The sequence below is a fragment of the Dama dama genome, chromosome 4, assembly GCF_033118175.1.
Source record: "Dama dama isolate Ldn47 chromosome 4, ASM3311817v1, whole genome shotgun sequence".
In the NCBI taxonomy this organism is placed as follows: domain Eukaryota; kingdom Metazoa; phylum Chordata; class Mammalia; order Artiodactyla; family Cervidae; genus Dama; species Dama dama.
Window position 1 is genome coordinate 40703730 of NC_083684.1, and position 24721 is coordinate 40728450.

General features: G+C 37.5%; 1 protein-coding gene across 2 annotated transcripts in view; it reads left to right on the top strand.

The window, feature by feature from the left end:
* The window catches only part of NFATC3 (nuclear factor of activated T cells 3), a 95132-nt gene that overhangs the window by 27787 nt on the left and 42624 nt on the right, over window positions 1-24721 (top strand). For both annotated transcript variants that reach the window (XM_061138787.1, XM_061138788.1), the window contains exons 2-4: window positions 5871-7005; window positions 8772-8934; window positions 24263-24462. In XM_061138787.1, the coding sequence (XP_060994770.1) occupies window positions 5871-7005; window positions 8772-8934; window positions 24263-24462 (1498 nt within the window). The remainder of the gene's footprint in view (window positions 1-5870; window positions 7006-8771; window positions 8935-24262; window positions 24463-24721) is intronic.

Below are 24721 nucleotides of genomic sequence, written 5' to 3' on the forward strand. Positions count from 1 at the left end.
TAGTTGTGGGTTTTTTGTAAACACCGATATTCATTTTAAGGACTTTCTCTGTTTTTAGTTTGCTGAATATTCCCCCCCGCCCCCCGCCATCATGATTGGGTATTGAAATCTGTCACATGTATTTTCTGTGTCAATTCAGATGATCATGTTTTTTTTTTTCTTTCATTCTGGTAATGTGGCAAGTGATTTTTGTATGTTGAACCATCCTTACGTTCTTGGGATAAATTCCACTTGATCCTTTTAACGTGGTGTTGGATTTGTTTAGTATTTTGTTGAGAATTTTTCCTTCTATATTTATAAGCGATATTGGCCTGTAGTTTTCTTGTGGTATTTTTGTCCTGCTTTGGCATCGAGGTAAAACTGGCCTCATAGAATGTTTAGGAAGTGATATCTACTCTTCTAGATTTTGGAAGAGTTTGAAAAGGATTGCTGTTAACTTTCCTCTAAATGTTTGGTAGAATTTACCAATGAAACCATGTTGTCTTGGACTTCTTTTTTTGGGAGATTTTTTGGCTAGTGATTCAATCTCTTTACTTGATATTGATCTCTTGAGAATTTTTGTTTCTTCCGAGTCACTTTTGGTAATTTGTGTGCTTGTAAGAATTTGCCTGTTTCTTGTATATTGCCTAAGTTGCTGGTGTGCAGTTGTTCATAGTATTCTTGTTATCATAGTGTTCTCACATATATTTCTACCAGTACTAGTTATAATATCCTAACAGAGTCCACTTGGGTGGTACTAAACTATTTTCTTAATTTTGAAAACATTCTTGCTTGAAGTTGTTCCATGCAAACTATTCATGCATGCGTGCTCAGTCACTAAGTTGTGTCCAGCTCTTTGCACCCCATGGACTGTATGTCGCCCACTAGGCTCCTTTGTCCGTGGGACTTCGCAGGCAAGAATACTGGCATGGGTTGCCATGTGCTTCTCCAAGGGATCTTCCCGACTCAGGGAATAGAACCTGTGTCTCTGGCATCTCCTTGCATTGGCAGGCAGATTCTTTACCACTGAGCCACCTGGGAAGCTTATGCAAACTATTCATAGGAGGCTAATAATTCTTCAGTAAACTCTGCATTGAGTCTTCGAGTAAATAATAAATAAGTAGAATCAGTAACATTGGGTTACACGTCAGGAGCCAAGGAAAACCTTGGAACTTTTTGCCTTGTTTTGTAATTGCTTCTTGTTGCTACCAGTGTTTTCAGTCTTTCAGTCGTTCTTGCTGATGGTCTTTACCAGTTTATTATCTCTGACATTTCTTCAGTCACAGCAATCAGACACAGATTCACCATTCGTAAATGGCTTTCTTTGCCTACCTGACAAGTGAACCATTTCAGAAACTTTATTTGGTTACAGCCTCATTTTAACCTTTTCTTGTGAAGAAATCTTGCTGTAATAAGATATTCTGTTTTTTTCTGAATTTTTTTTTTCTTTTGTTTTCCTGTACATTGGGAGTATTGTGGTGAATGCTTACTGGTCATGCTGATGTATAAGGTATTCTTACAGCACAGCCATAATGTTGTTGCACAATAAACATGATGCTTTGCCCTCTAATTTGATAAGAAAATAGCCCACACTCCATTGTGCCTTAGAAGCATGGCATTCAATTTGAAGTCCCCTCTTCTCTTTCCTGTTTTTTAGTGATACCTATGCACTGACAAGTTTTTTGTTTTTTTTTTTTTACTTCCCGTCCGCCCGAATTTCTTTCTTTTTTTTTTTTTTTTTTAGTATTATTTGGCTGCGTTGGGTCTTAGCTGTGACATGCAGGATCTTTCGTTGTGGGGCGCTGACTCTCTAGTTGTGGTGCATGGGCTCCAGAGAGCTCAGGCTCAGTAGTTGTGACATGTTCAAGCTTAGTCGCTCTGCAGCAGGTGGGATCTCAGTTCCCTCACCAGGGATCAGACCTGTATCCTCTGCATTGCAAGGTGGTTTCTTAACCACTGGACCACCAGGAAGTCCTTGCACTGGTAAGTTTTTAAAACTGTTGCGATACATCAGTATGCATTGCACTCAGAATGCTGTCCAGTTTGTCACAGCAATTTGCTAGTGCATCAAGTAACAGTGGGAAACATCTCTCACAGCTCCTCAACCCTACCATTGTTCTGTAAGATTAACCACAGGCTGTACGTAAATGAATGAGCATGGTTATATTCCAATAAAGCTTTATTTGTGGATACCAGAATTTGAATTTCATATTATTTTGTGTCATTAAACAATATTATTTTGACTTTTTTCCAACCATTTGAAAGCCATTCTTAGCTTGTAGCCCGTGCAGAAACAGATGGTAGGCCAGGTTTGGCCTGTGGGCTGTATTCTGCCAGCGCCTGCTTTACAGTTTAAATACATTTGTAGGCAACCTGTGTTGCCCAGATTACTGCATGCTTGCCTGGGGCCCCCTGGTGGCTGAAGGGAGCAAATAAGTCTTGAGATGGTCAAATTTCTAAAGCGCCATGAATTTGAGAATTCTAGAGTTGGAAATCTAGATGTAGAACTATTTATCATAGGGAGATTGTAGTGGCCACTCTTTATCATTTCCAGAATGTGGGCTTTGGTGACACTTAGGAAAAAAGATAAAACAGGACTCCCCGAAATTTTGTATGCAAATCTGAACAGTGCTTTAAGACATCATTCTGATATAAAAATATGTCTCTTCATCTGCGGTTTATTTGTGTAAAGGATGTGAATTTCAGCATTATTCAACACAAAATGGCACTGGTACAATAATTACATTTGAATGAACCCGTATCTTCCAAGGGTAACTTTATTCTCTTTTCACTCATCCTTTTTTTCCCCACTCAAAGGCTTCAAGTTTAATATATTGATAATTTTTGCTACTTTATTAAGTACATTTCTAAGTAAAACTGGGTTTTGTTTTAACTATGAGAGTATGGTAGTGAAGAATTCAGTGACTTTGTATAGTTGGGTGCTGCTGTCTTGCTTTGAACTAGGGTACGAGCAGTTTTTTGTGTTTAAAATTTTAGTAAACTATACATAGCATAAAATCTACCATCTTAACCGTTTATAAGTATATAGTTTAGTAACATTAAGCATAATCCCATTTTTATGCAACTACAGGGGTGAGTTTTTTTAATCTGCCATTTTAAATTCTTGATCCAAAAAAATGGAACCCTCTTGTTCTGGTCAGTCCTAGGTCTACTGTACTATCTAGGAATGAAATTATCCTCAAATATAGTAGAGATCATGTCATTCCCTTTTTAAAATTTTGGTGGTTTATATTATCCTTAGAATAATATTTAAACTTTTACCGTGATCCTTCTGGGTTTTGCCTCTCTCAGTTTCCCCTTTGGGTTGTTAGCTAGCTCTAGCATAGTTGGGCCTTTCGTTTCCTCAGAGAAGCCAAGGTCTCACCTGACTCGCTGTTTGCTTGTGCTGCCCAGCGGCGTTGGAGCTGCCCTGGTGCTGAAGCTTGTATACCCCTGCCTCTCCACCACCACCACCTCCCTTTTCTTTGCTTGCTGGTTCCTGTGCTGTCTTCTCAGAAAGGCTATCCCAGTACTCTCTGTAAAATAGGTTCCTTCTTTAGACTGTTTCCCCCTACTTAGTAATACTTACAATTTTTGTTTTTGTCAATCTCCTAACCTATCCAAATTAACTTCCCCTCCTACTTACTCCATTCTCTTTACTCTCTTTTATTTTTCCTTATAGCAAATGTAGCCATCTGACATTTTACTAGAATGTAAGTTCTAAGAGGATGGGGACTTTGTTGTGTTTACTCATATGTTTTCAGTGTCTACAACATGTCTGCTATATAGTACCTACTCGAAAAATATTTAACTTGAATGATCACATTACTTTTGGCTTTAGGGCAAAATACACATAGATGATTGAAAAGTGAGTAGGACAAAATTAGGGCTGGCAAAATGGGAATGTGGAAAGAAACTGTTGTTGAACTGAAGAAATAACCAATACTGTTCTACCTTTGGACCTTGTGTTATTGTTGAATGATAAATATCACCCTCCCCTTCAGCTATTTTTGAGTTCAGTTTTCTGTCTTTGCAGCCTGCAAGCATCGTATTTCATACAGAATCATTTCAATCCTAAATAGCACTAAATTAAAAAAAAAAACTTTTATTGTCCACACCACGCAGCCAACCAGAGATCAAACCCATACTCCCTGCATTGGAAGTATGGAGTTTTAACCCCTGGACCACCAGGGAAGTCCCTAAATTACACTAAATTTAAAAATAACATCTTGATTGAAGAAACTGATTCTTCTGTCCCTCCAATGTTGCAAATTGCCAACATTCATTGGATCATAGAGAAAGCAAGGGAATTCCAGAAAAACATCTGCTTCATTGACTACAAGAAAGCCTTTGACTATGTGGATCACAACAAACTGGAGTATTCTTGAAGAGATGGAAACACCCAGACTACCTTACCAGTCTCCTGAGAAACCTGTATGTGGGTCTAGAAGCAACAGTTAGAACCTTACATGGGACAGTTGACTGGTTTGACATTGGGAAAGGAATATGTCAAGGCTGTATATTATCACCCTGCTTATTTAACTTACATGCAAAATACATCATGCGAAATGCCAGGCTGGATAAATCACAAGCTGGAATCAGGAATGCTGGGAAAAGTGTCAAAACCCTCAGATATGCAGATTATACCACTCTAATGGCAGAAAACAAAGAGGAACTAAAGAGCCTGTTGATGAAGGTGAAAGAAGAGAGTGAGAAAGTCGGCTTAAAACTCAGCAGTCAAAAAACTGAGATCATGGTATCCGGTCCCAACACTTCATGGTAAATAGAAGGGCAAAAGTGGAGGCAGTGACAGATTTTATTCTCTTGGGCTCCAAAATCACTGCGGACGTGGACGGTGACTGCAGTCATGAAATTAAAAGACGCTTGCTCCTTGGAAGGAAAGCTATGACAAACCTAGACGTCATACTAAAAAGCGAAGACATTGCTTTGTCAGCAAAGGTGCATATAGTGAAATCTACTGGTTTTTCCAGTAGTCATGTATGGATGTGAGAGTTGGACCATAAGAAAGGCTGAGCACCAAAGAATTGATGCTTTTGAAGTGTAGTGCTTGAGAAGACTCTTGAGAGTTCCATGGTCTGCAAGGAGATCAAACCAGTCAATCCTAAAGGAAATGAACCTTGAATAGTCATTGAAAGGGCTGATGCTGATGCTGAAGCTGAAGCTCCAGTACTTTGGGCACCTGATACCCAGAGCTGACTCATTGGAAAAGACCCTGATGCTGGGAAAGATTGTAGGCAAAAGGAGTAGAGGGTGGCAGAGGATGAGATGGTTAGATAGCATCACCTACTCAGTGGGCATGAATTTGGGCAAACTCCATAAAATAGTGAGGGACAGGAAAGCCTGGTGTGTCGCAGTCCAGGGGGTCACAAGGAGTCAGACACGACGTGGTGACTAAAAACAATAACAAATCCTTTCCGTTAATAAACTAATGTGTATACTTACAATTAAAAACTTTTCAAAAACTCTGCTTTATCCTTTATTTGCTTCATTTTAACCTGCTGACTCCAGATGAGGCTGACTTTATATGATGATATCATTATATAGTTTTGTGGATATTTTTTAGAATTATGAATGTGATTATTTCTTTTATAAAAGCATTTATTGTTTTCAGATTCTCAATTTTAGAAAAATGTGGAAATAAAAAGAAAAAATTGGATAAAACATATGATAATTGCATGTATCCACAGATACATTAAAACACACAGACACACCACTCTTTAGTGGAGCTAATGATGTACATTTTTTGTTCCACTCTCTTCTCTCAAGATTATTATTATTTACATTCTCATCTAGTAATTTATACAGCTAAAATTCCTAATTTCTTGTTTTGTTAATTATTTTTCTTTTTTGCTCCCCCCCAACCCCCATAGATCTTGAGCCAGATGATTGTGCATCCATTTACATCTTTAATGTAGATCCACCTCCATCTACTTTAAACTCACCACTTTGCTTACCACATCATGGATTACCGTCTCACTCTTCTGTTTTGTCACCATCGTTTCAGCTCCAAGGTCACAAAAACTATGAAGGAACTTGTGAAATTCCTGAATCTAAATACAGCCCATTAAGTGGTCCCAAACCCTTTGAGTGCCCAAGTATTCAAATAACATCCATCTCTCCAAACTGTCATCAAGAAATTGATGCTCATGAAGATGACCTACACATAAATGACCCAGAAAGGGAATATTTGGAAAGGCCTTCTAGAGATCATCTCTATCTTCCTCTTGAGCCATCCTACCGGGAATCTTCCCTTAGTCCTAGTCCTGCCAGTAGCATCTCTTCTAGGAGCTGGTTTTCAGATGCATCTTCTTGTGAATCTCTTTCACATATTTATGATGATGTGGATTCGGAGTTGAATGAAGCTGCTGCGCGATTTACTCTCGGATCCCCTCTGACTTCTCCTGGTGGCTCTCCAGGAGGCTGCCCTGGAGAAGAGTCCTGGCATCAACAATATGGACTTGGACATTCCTTGTCACCTAGGCAATCTCCTTGCCACTCTCCTAGATCTAGTATCACTGATGAGAATTGGCTGAGCCCCAGGCCAGCCTCAGGACCCTCATCAAGGCCTACTTCCCCTTGTGGGAAACGGCGGCACTCTAGTGCTGAGGTTTGTTACGCTGGGTCCCTTTCACCGCATCATTCGCCTGTTCCTTCTCCTGGTCACTCCCCCAGGGGAAGTGTAACAGAAGATACCTGGCTCAATGCTCCTGTCCAGGGTGGATCAGGCCTTGGCCCTGCGATTTTTCCGTTTCAGTACTGTGCAGAAACTGATATTCCTCTGAAAACACGGAAGACTTCTGAAGATCAAGCTCTCGTACTACCAGGAAAATTAGAGCTCTGTTCAGATGACCAAGGGAATCTTTCACCATCGCGGGAAACTTCAATAGATGATGGCCTTGGATCTCAGTATCCTTTAAAGAAAGATTCATCTGGTGACCAATTTCTTTCAGTTCCTTCACCCTTTACCTGGAGCAAACCAAAGCCTGGTCACACCCCTATATTTCGGTGAGTTGATGGAAATGACTGATGGTCATTTTTCATGTTTATGTTTTTTGGTGGCATGTAATTACTATGTTATCTATGTAGAATAATTTGACCATCTTTCTGCCTTTTTTTTTCTTTAGTTTCTTCCAGACAACTTAAAAGACCACATTTATTTTCCTTTTAGTCTTAAAAGTATCTTTAAATAGGCTAAAGTTATAATTTTAAAAGTGTATAATGAATTGTAAATAATAACAAATGGCATTAGAAGCCCTAGAATGAATTTGTTTTTTAGAATGAATTTTCTTATCCACTAAAGCTTCTTGTAAAAGATAATAGTATAAATTAAATTACTGATTATTCCCACTTAGGGATAAGGTTTATATTATATATATATTTTTGAATTTTTATATTTTTAAGAACTCAATATACAAGTGAAATTTGGCTTTTTTATTTTGTGACAAGTGCTTTTTTTTCTATAATTTATTTTGTCGTTAGACTTCATATAAGTTTGTGATTTTTGTTGTTGGTTTAGAGGAATTTTTAAGTTTTACATATTCAAATTTGTCTTTTCCTTCACAGCTTTTAGATTTTATGTTATATTTGAAAGCCTGTCCCACTCTAAAATAACTGCAAATAAAGAGAAAATCTAACTTTCACATTTCTAATTTTTATGTATAATTTTTATAATGTATGTATGTAACATATATACTGTTTGTATTTGTACATATGTATATGTTTTCGAATCTTGAGTCCAGCTAAGGACTGAAGACTGTTGTAATGACTGTTTTCTAAATGGCTTATCAGTTATCACAGTGCCATTTTTAGAATCAATCTAATCTATAATTGTTTAGGGAAGACAAGTTATCATGTGTTAAATCCCCACACAGAGGTGGGTCTGTTTACTTTTTTAAAAAATGTTTTGTTATTGGTACAAATGTTTATTTCTGAATTGAGATATTTAGAAAATTATAATGTGGAATTATGATATTGAAGACTTCTTTGAACCCATCACTTTGCTTCTGAAAATTATCTTAATCTTTTTAGGGATTTGCTTAAACAAGTGCAGAAACTTGCTGAGAGTTGATGAAGTTGAGTTGTTTTAGACTAATAAAAATTAGTACCATTGAGCTTTCAGAATAGCTGGTAATGCTAGGCCGAGGATATTAAGGGAAGCAATGAAATAACTTAGAAATTTACTGTAGGCATGGTAGCATTCAAAGGAAGAAAAGACGTGTAAAGTCTTATTTCAGCAATTATTAAGGTATTTTTTAAAATAGAAGATATTACTTTTTAATACAAATCATTCTAGCTTTGGGTCCATTAATATTTGACCTGTAGACTTAGAAGTTGTTTTTTTTCTAATTCCATATTTTCATTGTTAACGTATCTGAATGAACCTGTCCCCTTTAAGCTATTTAAAAATTGTTTTGATTGTTTTTGTGGTTATACACACAGTTGAAAAATAGTTACAGTTTTATGGAAATTTTTATTTTTAATGAAATATTGGAATTTGTCCTTTTTTTAAAAAAAGAATAGAAACCAAAAAATAAATAAAATTGATTTTATTATCAGGTTAATTATTTTTAAAACACCCTCTGTATCCAGTGTTACAACTTATTAAGTGAAGTTTTGTGTTTTTTTTCTTTTTCTTTAAATTTTATTTTTTAAATACTTTACTTCAAAGATCATAGGAAGAAATCTTGGTGCCTTCAAAGAAATAATTTGAATCACTGCTTGGCTGGCAATAATAGCATGGTGAAATGCGTCTTTGTGTGTTTTGTTTGTAGCACATCTTCATTACCTCCACTAGACTGGCCTTTACCAGCTCATTTTGGACAATGTGAACTGAAAATAGAAGTGCAACCTAAAACTCATCACCGAGCCCATTATGAAACTGAAGGTAGCCGAGGAGCAGTTAAAGCATCTACTGGGGGACATCCTGTTGTGAAGGTATGAGACTTTAGGGAAGTGTTTCACAGATACCATATATCTGTTGTTGGTAGGGTCCATTCAGTCAGGTACTGCTGAGCCTGAAGAGAGAAAATTTTCAAACCTGAAAAGCTTCCATTAAGGTTTTGTGTCCTTGTTGATACAGTTGCACTTCTGCATTGTGGGGTTTTTTTTTTTTTTTTTGGCTAGGCTAAAAGATATTCTTACTGAACTGACTCTTACAGCTAGTAAAACTCTAGAGAAAGATCATAATGGTCAAATAATTGTTTTTGTGACTAAAAGAAAAGACTGTTTATGTTTATAAGTACAGTGCATGTTTGTTTAAGGTCCAAATAATACAGAAAAGTAAAGAGAGAAAGCAATGAATTACCTAAAGTCTAAATCCCTCAGAAATAAGCAGTTGGCATTTGATTAACAATCCAGGTAATTCTCTGTTTGTATGTTTAGTGGAATAGTAGGTGGTTGACTAGAAAAATGAATGGATTTTTTTTTAAAGGATAGGACTATATATTGAACATTTTTGTAATTAAATTAATTAATTAGAAAATAAAACTAAAGTGAAATTATTAAAATTATATAATATCTGAGTGTAGAAAATACAGTACATAAGTTTTATGAGTTGAATATTAACTTTAATTTTATTTGAATGAAACATTTAAAAAATGAACCAAAACTATATGAACTGCTAATTCTGGATATTGTTCTTCGCTTTAAGAGATCCTGAACAGCCTTTCTAAGGCCAAAGAAATTAAATAAGTTACTGAGAAACTGAATTTTTGTCTTAGATTTAAATGTTACAAACTGCTCCCTACTCTGAAAAATGAGGTAATTGTCTCTCTCAAACTTCTTCCCCCTGCAATGCCCTCTCCCTCCTGAATTTTGTTGCTTATATTAATCTTTTCAAATCTATAGTCATCTCTCTGCCTCATGTCCGGCCACTCCTATTGTTTACCTTAGTCCTATGTGTAGTTGGATTCCAGGTTTAGTACTAATTCTTTTTTATTTCTTTTTAAAGTGCTTTTTTTTAGTTTAAAAGTTTAAGGAGGGCTTTGGATTCTGTATTCCCTGGATGCTTTCATATTTGAAATTATTTGTTGCTTTTATATACTCAAACATCAGAATGGCTACGTTGTAATATGTTGTCACTTATTTTTTTTTCCTAGTACTTGTCTTATGGCATTGTGTATTTTTTATTTATTTATTTTTATTAGTTGGAGGCTAATTACTTTACAGTATTGTAGTGGTTTTTGCCATACATTGACATGAATCAGCCATGGATTGGCATTGTGTATTGTAGTGGAGAAATTAATTGAACAAATACAGTTTATAGCTGATCATTTCCTATACTAGCCATATTTTATGATTTATTTTCATTATCTAAACATAGTTTATAGTTCTTGACAAACAAACCTTTACATTTGAGGTGGGTTTTTAAATGACTTCTAGAAATGACAGTTCTAGAAAAAGAGAAAGAGATCAGATTTATGGTTACCAGAGGCAGGGGGCTAGAAGATGGGGAATGGATGAGGGTAGTCAAAAGATACGAACTTTCAGTTAAAAGATTAGTAGTGGGGATGTAATGTATAGTATGGTGACTATAGTTAACACTATCGTATGCTGTGTTTGAGAGTTGCTAGGAGAGTAGATCCTAAAGTTCTCATCACAAGAAACACCCTCCCCCCATATAACTATAAGAAGTCATGGATGTTAATGAAATTTATCATGGTAGTAAGTTTGCAATATATGTAAAAATATATGTAAATCAAGCAATTATGCTGTGTACCTTAAAATTTTAGTTGACTTCAGTCGCTCAGTCATGTCCGACTCTTTGCGACCCCATGGATCGCAGCACATCAGGCCTCCCTGTCCATCACCAACTCTCAGAGTTTACTCAAACTCATGTCCTTTGAGTCGGTGATGCCATCCAGCCATCTCATCCTCTATGTCCCCTTCTCCTCCTACCCCAAACCCCTCCCAGCATCAGGGTCTTTTCCAGTGAGTCAGCTCTTCGCATCAGGTGGCCAAAGTATTGGAGTTTCAGCTTCAGCCTCAGTCCTTCCAGTTAACACCCAGGACTGATCTCCTTTAGGATAGACTGGTTGAATCTCCTTGCAGTCCAAGGGACTCTCAAGAGTCTTCTCCAACACCACAGTTCAGAAGCATCAATTTTTCGGCGCTCAGCTTTCTTCACAGTCCAACTCTCACATCCATACATGACCACTGGAAAAACCATAGCCTTGACTAGACGGACCTTTGTTGGCAAAGGAATGTCTCTCTGCTTTTTAATATGCTGTCTAGGTTGGTCATAACTTTCAGTACTGTATGCCAATTTTAGCTCGATAAAACTGAAAGAAAAAGATCAGGAAAACTCAGCATAGGAATTTTACCTTTTGTTATTAGAGCTTTAGTTTACTCTTAAATGAGAGCTTAATTTAGGAGAAGGATTCGTTGCTTCATTCTTTTATCTTTTTTTTTTTTTTTTAAGCCACACCACGCAGCTTCCGGGGTCTTAGTTCTCTGACTAGGGATTGAACCAGGGCCCTGGCAGTGAAAACACTTAAGTCTTAGCCACTAGCCCACCAGGAAATTCCCCATTTCTTGTGTCTTTAACTTTTCTTCAGTTCAGTTCAGTCGCTCAGTTGTGTCTGACTCTTTGCGACCCCATGGACTACAGCACGCTAAGCTTCCCTGTCCATCACCAACTTCCAGAGCTTGCTCAAACTCACGTCCATCGAGTCAGTGATGCTATCCAACTGTCTCATCCTCTGTTGTCCCCTTCTCCTACCTTCAATCTTTCCTAGCATCAGGGTCTTATCCAATGAATCAGTTCTTTTCATCAGGTGGCCAAAGTATTGGAGTTTCAGCTTTAGCATCAGTCCTTCCAATGAATATTCAGGACTGATTTCCTTTAGGATGGACTGGTTGGATCTCCTTGCAGTCCAGGGGACTCTCAAGAGTCTATTCCAACACCACAGTTCAAAAGCATCAATTCTTCAGCACTCAGCTTTCTTTATAGTCCAACTCTCACATCCATATATGACTACTGGAAAAACCATAGCTTTGACTAGGTGGACCTTTGTTGGCAGAGTAATGCCTCTGCTTTTTAATATGCTGTCTAGGTTGGTCATAGCTGTCCTTCCAAGGAGCAAGCATTTTTTAATTTCATGACTGCAGCCACCATCTGCAGTGATTTTAGAGCCCAAGAAAAGAAAGTCTGTCACTGTTTCGATTATTTCTCCATCTATTTGCCATGAAGTGATGGGACTGGATGCCATGATCTTCGTTCTTTGAATGTTGAATTTTAAGCCAGCTTTTTCACTCTCCTCTTCTACCTTCATCAAAGGACCCTTTAGTTCCTCTTCGCTTTGTGCCATAAGGGTGGTGTCATCTGAGTATTTGAGGTTATTGACATTTCTCCCAGCAATCTTGATTCCATCTGTGCTTCATCCTGTCCCGCATTTCACACAATATGCTGTGTGTATAAGTTAAAAAGCAAGGTGACAGTATACAGCTTTGACGTACTCCTTTCCCAGTTTGGAACCAGTCTGTTATTCCATGTCCAGTTCTAACTGTTGCTTCTTGACCTGCATACAGACTTCTCAGGAGGCAGATAAGGTGGTCTGGTATTCCCATCTCTTGAAGAATTTTTCTGAGTGAGTTGTGATCTACACAGTCAAAGGCTTTGGCATAGTCAATGAAGCAGAAGTAGATGTTTTTCTGGAACTCTCTTGCTTTTTCTATGATCCAGCGAATGTTAGCAATTTGATCCCTGGTTCCTCTGCCTTTTCTAAATCCAGCTTGAACATCTGGATGTTCTCGGTTCACATACTGTTGAAGTCTGGCTTGGAGAATTTTGAGCATTACTTTGCTAGCGTTTGAGATGAATGCAGTTGTGCAGTAGCTTGAACATTCTTTGGCATTGTGTGTCTTTGGGATTGGAATGAAAACTGCACTTTTCCAGTCCTGTGGCCACTGCTGCATTTTCCGTATTTGCTGGCATACTGAGTGCATCATTAACACCATCATCTATTAGGATTTGAAATAGCTTAACTGGAATTTCATCACCTCCACTAGCTTTGTTTGTAGCGATGCTTCCTAAGGCCCACTTAACTTCGCATTCCAGGATGTCTGGCTCTAGTTGAATGATCACATCATGGTTATCTAGGTCATTAAGATCTTTTTTGCATAGTTCTTATGTGTATTTTTATCACCTCTTCTTAATATCTTCTGCTTCTGTTAGGTGCATCCCATTTCTGTCCTTTATTGTACCCATCTTTGCATGAAAATATTCCCTTGGTATCTCTAATTTTCTCAAAGAGATCTCTAGTCTTTCCCATTCTGTTGTTTTCCTCTATTTTTTTGCATTGTTCACTTAGGAATGCTTTCTTATTTCTCCTTGCCCTTCTTTAGAACTCTGCATTCAGATGGGTATATCTTTCCTTTTCGCTTTTGCCTTTCACTTATCAGCTAAGTTCTCCTCAGACAACCATTTTGCCTTTTTGCATCTCTTTTTCTTGGGGATGGTTTTGATTACCACCTCCTGTACAGTGTCATGAACCTCCATCCATAGTTCTTCAGGCACTCTGCCTATCAGATCTAATCCCTTGAATCTATTTGTCACTTCCAGTGTATAATCGTAAGGGATTTTATTTAGGTCATAACTGAATGGTCTGATGGTTTTCCCTACTTTCTGCAGTTTAAGTCTGAATTTTACAATGAGGAGTTCATGATGTGAGCCATCGTCAGCTCCCGGTCTTGTTTTTGATGTCTGTGTAGAGCTTCTCCATCTTCCGCTGCAAAGAATATAATCAGTATTTCGGTATTGACCATCTGGTGATGTCCATGTGTAGAGTCATCTCTTATGTTGTTGCAAGAGGATGTTTGTTATGACTAGTGCGTTCTCTTGGCCAAACTCTGTTAGCCTTTGCCCTGCTTCATTTTGTACTCCAAGGCCAAAGCCTGTTATTCCAGGTATCTCTTGACTTCCAGCTTTTGCCACCCAGTCCCCTATGATGAAAAGGATGTCTTTTTATGGTGTTAGTTCTAGAAGTTCTTATAGGTCATCATAGAAATTTGTAGGTCATCATAGAAAGTCAAGAAATTGACTTCTCTTACCAGGAGAAAAATTATTTACAAGTGCTTAAATGAATTTCCTACCCCCAAATAAGGGAAGGGGCAATTCCCTGGCCATCCAGTGGCTAGGACTTGGTATTTCCATTGCCATTGCCCCAGGTTCAGTCCCTGGCCAGGGAGCTAAGATCCCAGAAATCCATGTGACAACGGCCGAAAAAAAAAAAAAAAAAGGATTCCCTAAGAATTTTATAGTTTAAATCATACAGTATTTAGGTCTTTTCTCAGTTTGAGCTAATTTTTGTATATGGTGTTAGGTGTGGATCCAACTATATTCTTTTGCATGTAGGTACCTAGTTTTCTCAGCATTTTTTGTTGAAAAGAGTCCTTTCCTCATTGAATGTTAAAAATCATTCCTAGTGATCCAGCGGTTAGGGCTCAGCTCTTTCACTGCTGGGGCCCAGGTTCAGTCCTTGTTTGGAGAAATAAGATTCTGCAAGCTGTGTGGCATGGCCAAAAACAAAACTGAAAAAAAAAAATCATTTGACCATATGTGCAAGAGTTTATTTCTAGGCTCTCTATTCTGTCCCATTGGTCTTGATGTCTGTCTTTTTGCTAGTCCCACAGTATTTTGATTACAGTAGCTTTATAGTAAGTTTTGAAATCTAAGAGTGGATGTATTCACCCTTGTTTTTGAAAATTGTTTTAGCTATTCAGGGTCTGTTGAAATTCCATATGACTTCTGGGATAGATTTTTCTATTTCTGTAAAAATAACTTTGAGATTTTTATGCAGCTTGCATTGAATTTGTCAATTGCTTTAGGTAGTATTGTTCCAGTTCTTGAGCATAGGAATTTTTCCTATTTATTAATGTCTTTAATTTTTTTCAGCAATGTTTTGTAGTTTTCATAGTGTTAATTCCTGGGTATTTTATTCTTTTTGGTGCCATTGTAAATGGAATTGTTTTTGCAATTTCCTTTTCAGGTTGTTCATTGTGTATAGAAATGCAACTGATTTTCATATGTTGATTTTATGTGCTGCTTCTTAGTTGAATTCATTTATTATCTCCAGCAATTTTTGTTTTTTTGATAGAATTGTTAGAGTTTTCTGTAGAGAAGGGCTTCCCTAGTGGCTCAGATGGTAAAGAATCTGTCTGCAATGTACCCTGGAGTGTGCCCTTCTCCCCTGGAGAAGGGAATGGCTATCCACTCCAGTAGTCTTGCCTGCAGAATCCCATGGACAGAGAAGCCTGGCAGGCTACAGTCTATAGGATTGCAAAGAATCGGACATGACTGAGTGACTAACACTTTCTGTAGATAAGATTATATCATCTGTGATGTGATAGAGGTTAATTATGGATGGAACCTTACCTCCTGTTCCTTTTTCTTAAAATGAGGATAATAATACACTTAGTTAAGAGTTAAGGGGATCAAATGAAATGTTGCATGTAAAGAACATAGTAAATGCTCAGTAAGTATTTGTTGTTGTTTAGTCACTTATTTGTGTCTGACTTTCTGCAACCGGATGGACTGCAGCAAGCCAGGCTGCAGTCTCAAATGGTTACAATATTGTGATTCCATTTGTATATGTGACACTGTTCGTAAGATGGAGACTAGATTAGTGGTTGCCAGGGAACAGGAACTGGTTGAAGATTGTGAATGTAAAGGGGTAGCACAAGAGCGTTCTTTTGTGGTAATGAGGAGTTCTGGATCATGACTGTTACAGTGGTTACTTGAATCTACATATGGGATAAAATTGCATAAAAATAGACATACTTTGTTACACAGTGATAAGTTTTATAAAGGAATAAATATTTTGAATTTTATCCTAAATGTTACTGAAATTTAAGATGGAGATTATAGTATTTTTTTTTCCATAACTAGACTTTGTATTCATCATATACTAAGATTCATTTCCAGGTAATGACTTTTTATATGATATTGTTATATGCACATTTATAATTTGAAGCAGTTGATATTATGGAAGTTTTGAATTTTTAGTATCTCTACATTGTATGTCATGTTTCTAATATTAATATATTCAGATCCCCTCCTTCCAAGTAATGTAGCAGAACTGATAATAGAACTCCCCTTTTTGAAGCTGCTCTAGTCTGTCCTGTAGTGACCTTCGGGCTTTAACCCTCCAGCTTTAGTTAAATTAAGCACACACAGACCTTTGCTATGGAAACGTACAGAATCATAACAAACAGCTTACTTTGTTCTGTAGACCAGAAGGTGATCTGAAGAGAAGTATCCTGATACTAAAAGAAAGATTTTAGAGTAGTGTTAACAGTAACGATAATTTGTTTCCTATAACATATGGGTAACAAATGGGATGGGATGGGATAATAGTCTAATTAATTTGATGTTCTTTTAAAATCCTTGAAATGCAAAGGAGAGGCCCTGTTTTTCCTATGCTGTAGTATATATGCTTGGAGCAGATGTTGGCTGAACTATGTATTATGAAATATATTCCCTTTGAAGTTTTATATGCCTGATTACCTTCCTCCGTCACTGGCTCATTTTACTATCAAATATAAAGGACAGGTGGCTTATGTCTTTGCCAAACTGGTATTAATATGAGTCATCTAATATGACTGGCATACTTTGGAATATATTGAATAGTACTTACTGGTATGTTATGTGATATTTGGGTAACTTTATAGATAGTAATAAAATTTTTAATTTGTATTTTCTATTTTAGATTTTACTACTTCATTTAAAGTAACTACTTTAGTGGCTGTAATTCTTATTTAAATAATTCTGTTGACTAACCTGGTGTCATTTTGTTCCACCAAATTGTACTCTCTCATTCCAAAATATGTTCATTCAGCAATGATTAGATGCCTGTAACATGCTAGGTGCTATACTAGGCTCTGGAGATGACAAAATGTACACTGTCCTCCTCATGGTACTTTGGGGCAAGTGGTAAAGTTATTGGTACTTTTTCTTCCACTGTGTGAACATTTGGTTCCATAGAGTAATTTGTTCAATGTAGGATTAAACATGATAAAGCAGTAAGTATAGCAGAAAGGATGGTTAACCATGAATTTGGGAGTAGTTCCTTAATCTATCTTAGCTTCAGATTCTTCATCTATAAAGAAAATGGCATAAATTCCATGAGAGTTTTAGAATTAAATGAACTAATTTAGTTAAAGGGTATCTCCACTCTCTATTTTTTCACCTCTGGGTCAAAATGTGGAGGAATCTGTTTCTGCATCATCACTTACCCCATCTGCCTTCATACAAACCAAAAGGGAAAAATGACTGAACTTTATTTGTGTGCATTTGTACATCTACGCCCTCATTTTTACTATTTCTTCTTTAGTTAGTCATTTATTTAGGCTTTTTTTTTTTTACTGTAATCATATTGACATTTTATCATTTTATAGAATATTTTCCATTCATTTAAAAACTTTAAAATTTATTAACTTGTTTATACCAAGATGTAAAAAGATATCACAACTAAATATTAATAGATTTCTTAAATACACAAATATTTAAGTATTTACAGGAAATTGCAATTTCCAGTTCAATATACTGGATTAAACACATGTGTTTACCTTCATTAGACATTAAGCAGTTACGGCTTAAGCTTTTTGGTTGGAGAAATCATTTTACATAAGAAGCAGAAATCATTTTACACTAAAGAACCTTGAGAAGGCTCAAGGGGTTGAAGCACTGATATCTCTGAAAGTGGGGTGTGAGGTGGGGCTAAAAACAGAAGAATTGGTTGAAGATCTACAAAAGAAGCAAACGTCACAGTTTTTCCTTTCTTATGTGGCATAACCAAGTGATAACAACTGGCTTACCTTGGGAGAATTTTGGAAATTTATTCTTTAGAGAAAGTGAAATAGAAGTTCTAGGTTCTAGAATAACTGAAGGCAGGGTTTGGGGCTTTATACAGAAAATGGTATGGGGCTGAAAGAGGAGGCATAATGAAAGTCTGTGTCCTGAATAGAGAGACTTCTGACTCCTCTTGACTCCTAAAGATTTATGTTCCCTAGACAGGAGACTGGAAGATTTGCTTTTAGGCAAACTGGTCCAAGATAAAATACCTTTGTGCCTCTTGACTTGCAAATATTCTAAACCAGTGGTTCTCAACCCTATCAGACCCAACCCCACTCTCAAAATTGTAAACAAATATTTTATAATACTGCTTTATTTACCTGAAATGGAAATGCAAAGATAATATAATCAGCCTACATAATATAATTTTAGAAATATCAATATAATGCTTTAATATTGAGGAAATAAATTTAGAAAACTAAATTATAGCAAAAAGTTATGTTTCAAAATGAAAGGCTTGGTAACAACTGTTCAGTTGAGTCGCTTAGTTGTGTCCGACTCTGCAACCCCATGGACCGCAGCACACCAGGCCTCCCTGTCCATCACCAACTCCCCGAGTCTACTCAAACTCATGTACATTGAGTTGGTGATGCCATCCAACCATCTCATCCTCTGTCGTCCCCTTTTCTTCCTGCCATCAATCTTTCCCAGCATCAGGGTCTTTTCCAGTGAGTCAGTTCTTCGCATCAGGTGGCCAAAGTATTGAAGCTTCAACATCAGTCCTTCCAGTGAATATTCAGGACTGATTTCCTTTAGGATTGACTGGTTCGATCTCCTTGCAGTCCAAGGGAGTCTCAAGAGTCTTCTCCAACACTCACTTCTACCCTTGTTTAAATTTTGAGTACACATGATTTTAGTGCTTTAGTTTCTTAGCTGGTTTCCGTGATTTTGTTTTTTTTCCCCCTAAACAGAGCCTTAATTGCTTTTTATCATGTACTTCCCTATTTCCTATATCATTGTGATTAATAAATTTCTGCCTTTAAAGGTCTTCACTAATTCCTTAAAATTTAATACATGCCACTTTGTTCTCTATTTTAGTGTCACCTGTATAATACTGACTGAAGCAGTGACATTTGATACAGATATTTTCATAACACATCCTCAATAAAAAGAGGAAAAGATAGACTGGTAAATAAGACAGAGTTTCTGCCTTTTTGAAACTTATGTGGTACTGAGGCGAACAGATATAAACAAATTATAAAATACTTTTAATAGTAATAAACACTATGAAAAATAATAAAATGGGATAAAGGGATAGAAATATGTTTCAGATAGGGTGGTTTTCTCTGAGGAGCTGACCTTTGAGTGCAAGCTGAAGCAGTGAGGTAATGTGACAATCAGAGGGAAGAATATTCCAAAGGGATAAAATATTAAGTATGAAGCTCCTGAGGGTCCGAAAGAGCTTAAGTGGTTCATGCAATAAGGCCAGGATGACCAGAACAGACTGTGGAAGGGAGAGAGTAGGAGAAGGTACGGCAGCACATTGTCTAGGGCCCAGATCACATAGGACTTGTAAATATTTGTAGGGTATTTGAATTTAGTTCTCAGTGTGGAAGGAAGCCACTAGAGAGTTCTGAGCAGGGAGGTAAAGTTATCCGGTTAATGTTACAAGTTTGTTCTGGCTCCTTGACAGAAAACAGGCTATCAAGGAGCAAGAATAAGAACAGGGAGAGCAGTTACAAGGCTGTTGCAATGGTCCAGGCTTTATTTGCTTCTCTAAATGTTACAGGACTGAAAACCATCCTGAGTAAATCCTTTTTTTCTGATAACAGGAAAAAAATTTCATGTCCTTTCCTGGGTAGAGAAGGATAATCAATAAATTATGATGTTGCTTGGTTACAGGAGAAGGCAATCGCAACCCACTCCAGTACTCTTGCCTGGAATATCCCATGGATGGAGGAGCCTGGTAGGCTGCAGTCCATGGGGTCGCTAAGGGTTGGACACGACTGAGCGACTTCACTTTCACTTTTCACTTCATGCATTGGAGAAGGAAATGGCAACCCACTCCAGTGTTCTTGCCTGGAGAATCCCAGGGACGGGCGAACCTGATAGGTACCGTCTCTGGGGTTGCACAGAGTCGGACACGACTGGAGTGATTTAGCAGCAAGAGCAGCAGCACTCCCTAGAGCCTGTACTCTGCAATGAGAAGCCACTGTAGTAAGAAGCCTGCACACTGCAGCTAGAGAGTAGCCCCCACTAGCTGCATCTAGAGAAAAGCCAGTGTAGCAACAGAGACCCAGCAAAGCCAAAACTAAATAAATACAGAATTATAAAAAAAAAAAAAAACTACTGTGAACCACAGTGAAGAGAAAAGAGTCAGTAGAAGCAGACCCAGAGGTGGCCCAAATCCAGCTCTACATCTGGGTTGGACTTATCAGAAAGAGACTTTGACATAACAGTGATAAAATGCTAAATTAACTAGTAGAAAAGGTGGGCTAAATATGTGAAGCGATGAAGGAATTCCAGTAGAGATGTGGAAAAAAAATTTTTAATTGAAAGGATAATAAGGACAAAGATACAAGAAAACTACAAGAACAATATCCCTAAAATATATGACAAAAATCCTCAACAAAAAAACTAGCAAACCAAATCCAACAATACATTAAAAGGATTATACAGGGACTTCCCTGGTGCTGCAGTGGTTAAGAATCCTCCTTGTAATGTAGGGGAGTGTGTTTAATCCCTGGCCAGAGAACAGAGATCCCACATACTACAGGGCAAGTACACCTGCAAGCCCCCACTAAGACCCAGTGCAGCCAAATAAATAATTTTTTTAAAAAGGATTATACAGCATGACCAAGTGGGATTTACCTCAAGGATGTAGAAGGTGACTCAACGTATGAAAATCAGTTGTTATAATCATATTAATAGAATGAAGGCATAAAAACCACATGATCATCTCAGATGACATAGAAAAGGCATTTGATAAAATTTAACAGCTTTCATTAAAAAAAAAAACAAAACACCCAAGCAAACTAGGAAAAGTGGGGAAGTCCTTAACATGATCAAGGTCATTTATGAAAAGCCCACAGCTGACATCATCCTGGTAAAAGACTGCCAGCTTTTCCCCTAAGATCAGGAACAAGACAAGGTTGCTTGCTTTTGTCACTGCTATTCAACATTTGTGCCAGAAGTTCTCAGTAGAGTTCTTAGGCAATAAAAAGAAATAAAAGACATCCAAATTGGAGAGGAAGAGGTAAAATTATCTCTATTAACAGATGACATGCTCTTCTACTTTAAAAATCCTGAATAATCCCCAAGAAAGCTGCTAGAGCTAATAAATTAGTTCAGGGAAGTTTCTGGGCAGGAGATCAACGCATACTTAACCAGTTGTGTTTCTGTGTATTTCTGTGTGAAAGTTGCTCAGTCATGTCTGACTGTTTGTGACCTCATGGAATTCTTCAAACCAGAATACTGGGGTGGGTAGCTAGTTCCCTTCTCCAGGGGATCTTCCCAACTCAGGGATTGAACCCAGGCCTCCCACATTGCAGGCAGATTCTTTACTATCTGAGCCACCAGGGAAGCACATATAGGTGATAAACAACCCAAAGAGGACATTAAGGAAGCAGTTTCACTTACAATAGCATCTAAAAGTATTAAATAGTTAGGAATTAATTTAACCAAGGAGATTTATATAAGACTTGTATGCTGAAAATTATAAAATATTGCTGAAAGAAAAGTAAATGGAAATATATAAAGTAATTTAAAAAATATATAAAGTAAAAACAAGCATTTCCCTAGGAATTGAGTGGTTAAGACTTTGTTTTCTAGTGCAGAGGGTGCAAGTTCAGTCCCTGGTTGAGGAGCTAAGATCCCATGTGCCTCCAGGCCAAAAAACCCAAAACATAAGATAGAAAGCAGTATTACAACAAATTCAATAAAGACTTTAAAAAATGGTCTACTTAAACAATATTTTTTAAAAAAATATAAAGTAGAAATAAAATCCAAGTATACTTAGAACAAAAATATTTAGACATCCCATTTTCATGGGAGGGAGACTTAATTAAGATACCACTGCTCCCCAAAGAAATCTACAGATTTAATGGAGTACTTAGCCAGATTCCAACAGTCCTTTTTGCAGAATGGAAAAGCATATTCTCAAATTCATATGGAATTGCAAGGGGCTTCAAGTAGCTGAAACAATCCAGAAAAAGAAGAATAAAGTTGGAGGATTTCCTCTCCCTGACTTGTAACATACTACAAAACTACAGTATTTTAAGCAGTACGGTGCTGGCATAAAGACAGACCAATGAAGTAGAATAGAAAGCCCAGAAATAAGTTCTAACATATATGATGAATTAGTTTTTGATAGGGTTCCAAGACCATTCAGTGGGAGAAATGAGTCTTTTCAACAGATGGTGCTGGGAAAATTAGATATCCACAAGCAAGACAATGTAGTTGAATCCTTGCCTTATATGATATACAAAAATTAACTCAGAGTGGATCAAAGATCTAATGCAAGACCTAAAACTATAAAATTTTGGAAGAAAACTTGAGGAAAATCTTCTCAACATTGGACTTGGTAGTGGTTTCTTAAGCATGATAGCTAAAGCACAAGCAACAAAAGAAACAAATCAGACTCCATCAAAATTAAGAAGGGTCTTCCCAGGTGCTGTAGTTGGTTAAGAATCCATCTGCCAATGCAGGAGACACAAGAGACGTGGGTTCGATCCCTGGATTGGGAAGATCCCCTGGAGTAGGAAATGGTAACCCTTTCTAGTATTCTTGCCTGGGAAAATCAGGGACAGAGGAGCCTGGTGGGCTACAGTCCAGGTTTGCAGAGTTGGGCATGACTGAGCATGCACAAAGGCAAAAGGCAAAATTTAAAAAACTTGTGTGTGTCAAAGGACACAACCAAGAAAGTGAAAAAAATAACCTGCAGAATGGGAGATAGTATTTACTGATCACATATCTGCAAGGGATTAATATTCAGATCATATGAAGAACTCATACAGCTTTGAAGAATAACATCAAAACAAATATAAATGCACACCCATATGTACTCCCAAAGAATGTTGATTTTTTTTTGTTTAAGCAGGCACTTAACTTGGTTGGAGTCAACCTGTAAAACCTGTCTCCCTGTGCTTGGTGGTAGCTCATTATTTCATTTCAGTTATTTTAGCCTTAGGCTGCTTGAGTCTGTCCTGTTATGGATGGTTTACAGGTCAGCCAAAGAACTGGGCGGAGTATGTGTATATATATAACTTGGAGCACCCCTTCTCTGGCTGTCTTTTCAGGGATTTGCCTCTACTTTCCAGAGGTTATGACAGGCTCTGTCCTTGGTTCTTCAAGCCCTTCAGACTGTAGATTTCTTTGGAGGTTTCAGTCACACTGTTAAAGCATGGACTCTGGCTTTCCTTCAGATTAAAGCCTTAAAAACAGGAAACACACCTTCCCTTGTTTTCTTCTTACATGTGTCAGTTTGTTTCTAGTATCTGTTTACCTTGATACTTTCCTTCCTTTCAAAGTCATTCTTTATATTTGTTCCAGTTTATAGTAGCTGTAGGGCTTCCCTGGTGGGTCAGGCAGTAAAGAATCTGCCTGCAATGCAGGAGACCTGGGTTCGATCCCTGGGTTGGGAAGATCCCCTGGAGGAGGGCATGGCCATCCTCTCCAGTATTCTTGCCTGGGGAATCCCCATGGACAGAGGTGCCTGGTGGGCTGCAGTCCATGGGGTCGCAAAGAGTCGGATACGACTGAGCGACTAAGCCCAGTACAGCACACGTAGTTGCTGTGTGCGTGATGGCAGGTCCGATGGGTGCTACTCAGCCTCAGACTGAACACAGGAGTCTCCCTAAGTGCTTTAGGCTCTGTTTCTTTTAACTGCCTCTTTTCTTGTGGTCACGATTTTTACCTCCATACCTCCTGGCCGTCACCCTTCTTCATCCTGTGTAGCTATTTTAACCCAGGCAATAGCAAAGAGTACCAAAGAAAGTCAAGTAGCCTAGCTTTTTAAGTCCGTTGAAACGCCAAGTTGGAAACATGGAAAAGGACTTTTCAGGTCATTTCTACTAAATTATGTCTCTGGTTTTAATAGCCTGATGAGGACCTTCCCACATATGCTGATCTTTAAGTCTGATCTGGATGGTTAATGTAGCCTGGAGCACGGAATCAACATTTCTTTTATGTTCTACATAGCACTCTATCAAGGCTTTTCAGAATTTAGGTGGATCTAGCTTTTAATCCCCCCCAAATCGCCTCATCCCTTTGTAATATATTCCAGAATTTTATAACTCTTAAAATATTTCTGCAATTTAGAGGGTTGTTCACTTGTTACTTGTTTTGACTATTGAGATAAGATTTTATGTATCAATAGTATATGATATAAATACAAGACTTATTGTTGTAAACTTACTGTAAAATGCATGGATAATGATTTGTAATTTTTCTGTGTTTGCTCTTCCAAATTAGCTCCTGGGCTACAGTGAAAAGCCAATAAATCTACAGATGTTTATTGGAACAGCAGATGACCGATATTTACGGCCTCATGCATTTTACCAGGTGCATCGAATCACTGGGAAGACAGTTGCTACTGCAAGCCAAGAGATAATAATTACCAGCACAAAGGTTCTGGAAATTCCACTTCTTCCTGAAAACAATATGTCAGCCAGGTATCTTGAAACATCCTGAAATGGACTGTTTTTTCTTTTCCTGAAATAATTTTCAAAAGAAAATATATTTATTTAGATATTAATAGCACAAAAATAAAATAGTCACTATTCTGAATTAACTGAATAACAGTATATAAACAATTAGAGTATATTTGCTAAGGTTGGTATCATATTTCTGTAAGGAAAATTCAATTCAGCAAAAGTTTTTGCCCATACCAGCCAAGCATCATTCTAGGTGATAGACACAAATATGTGAACT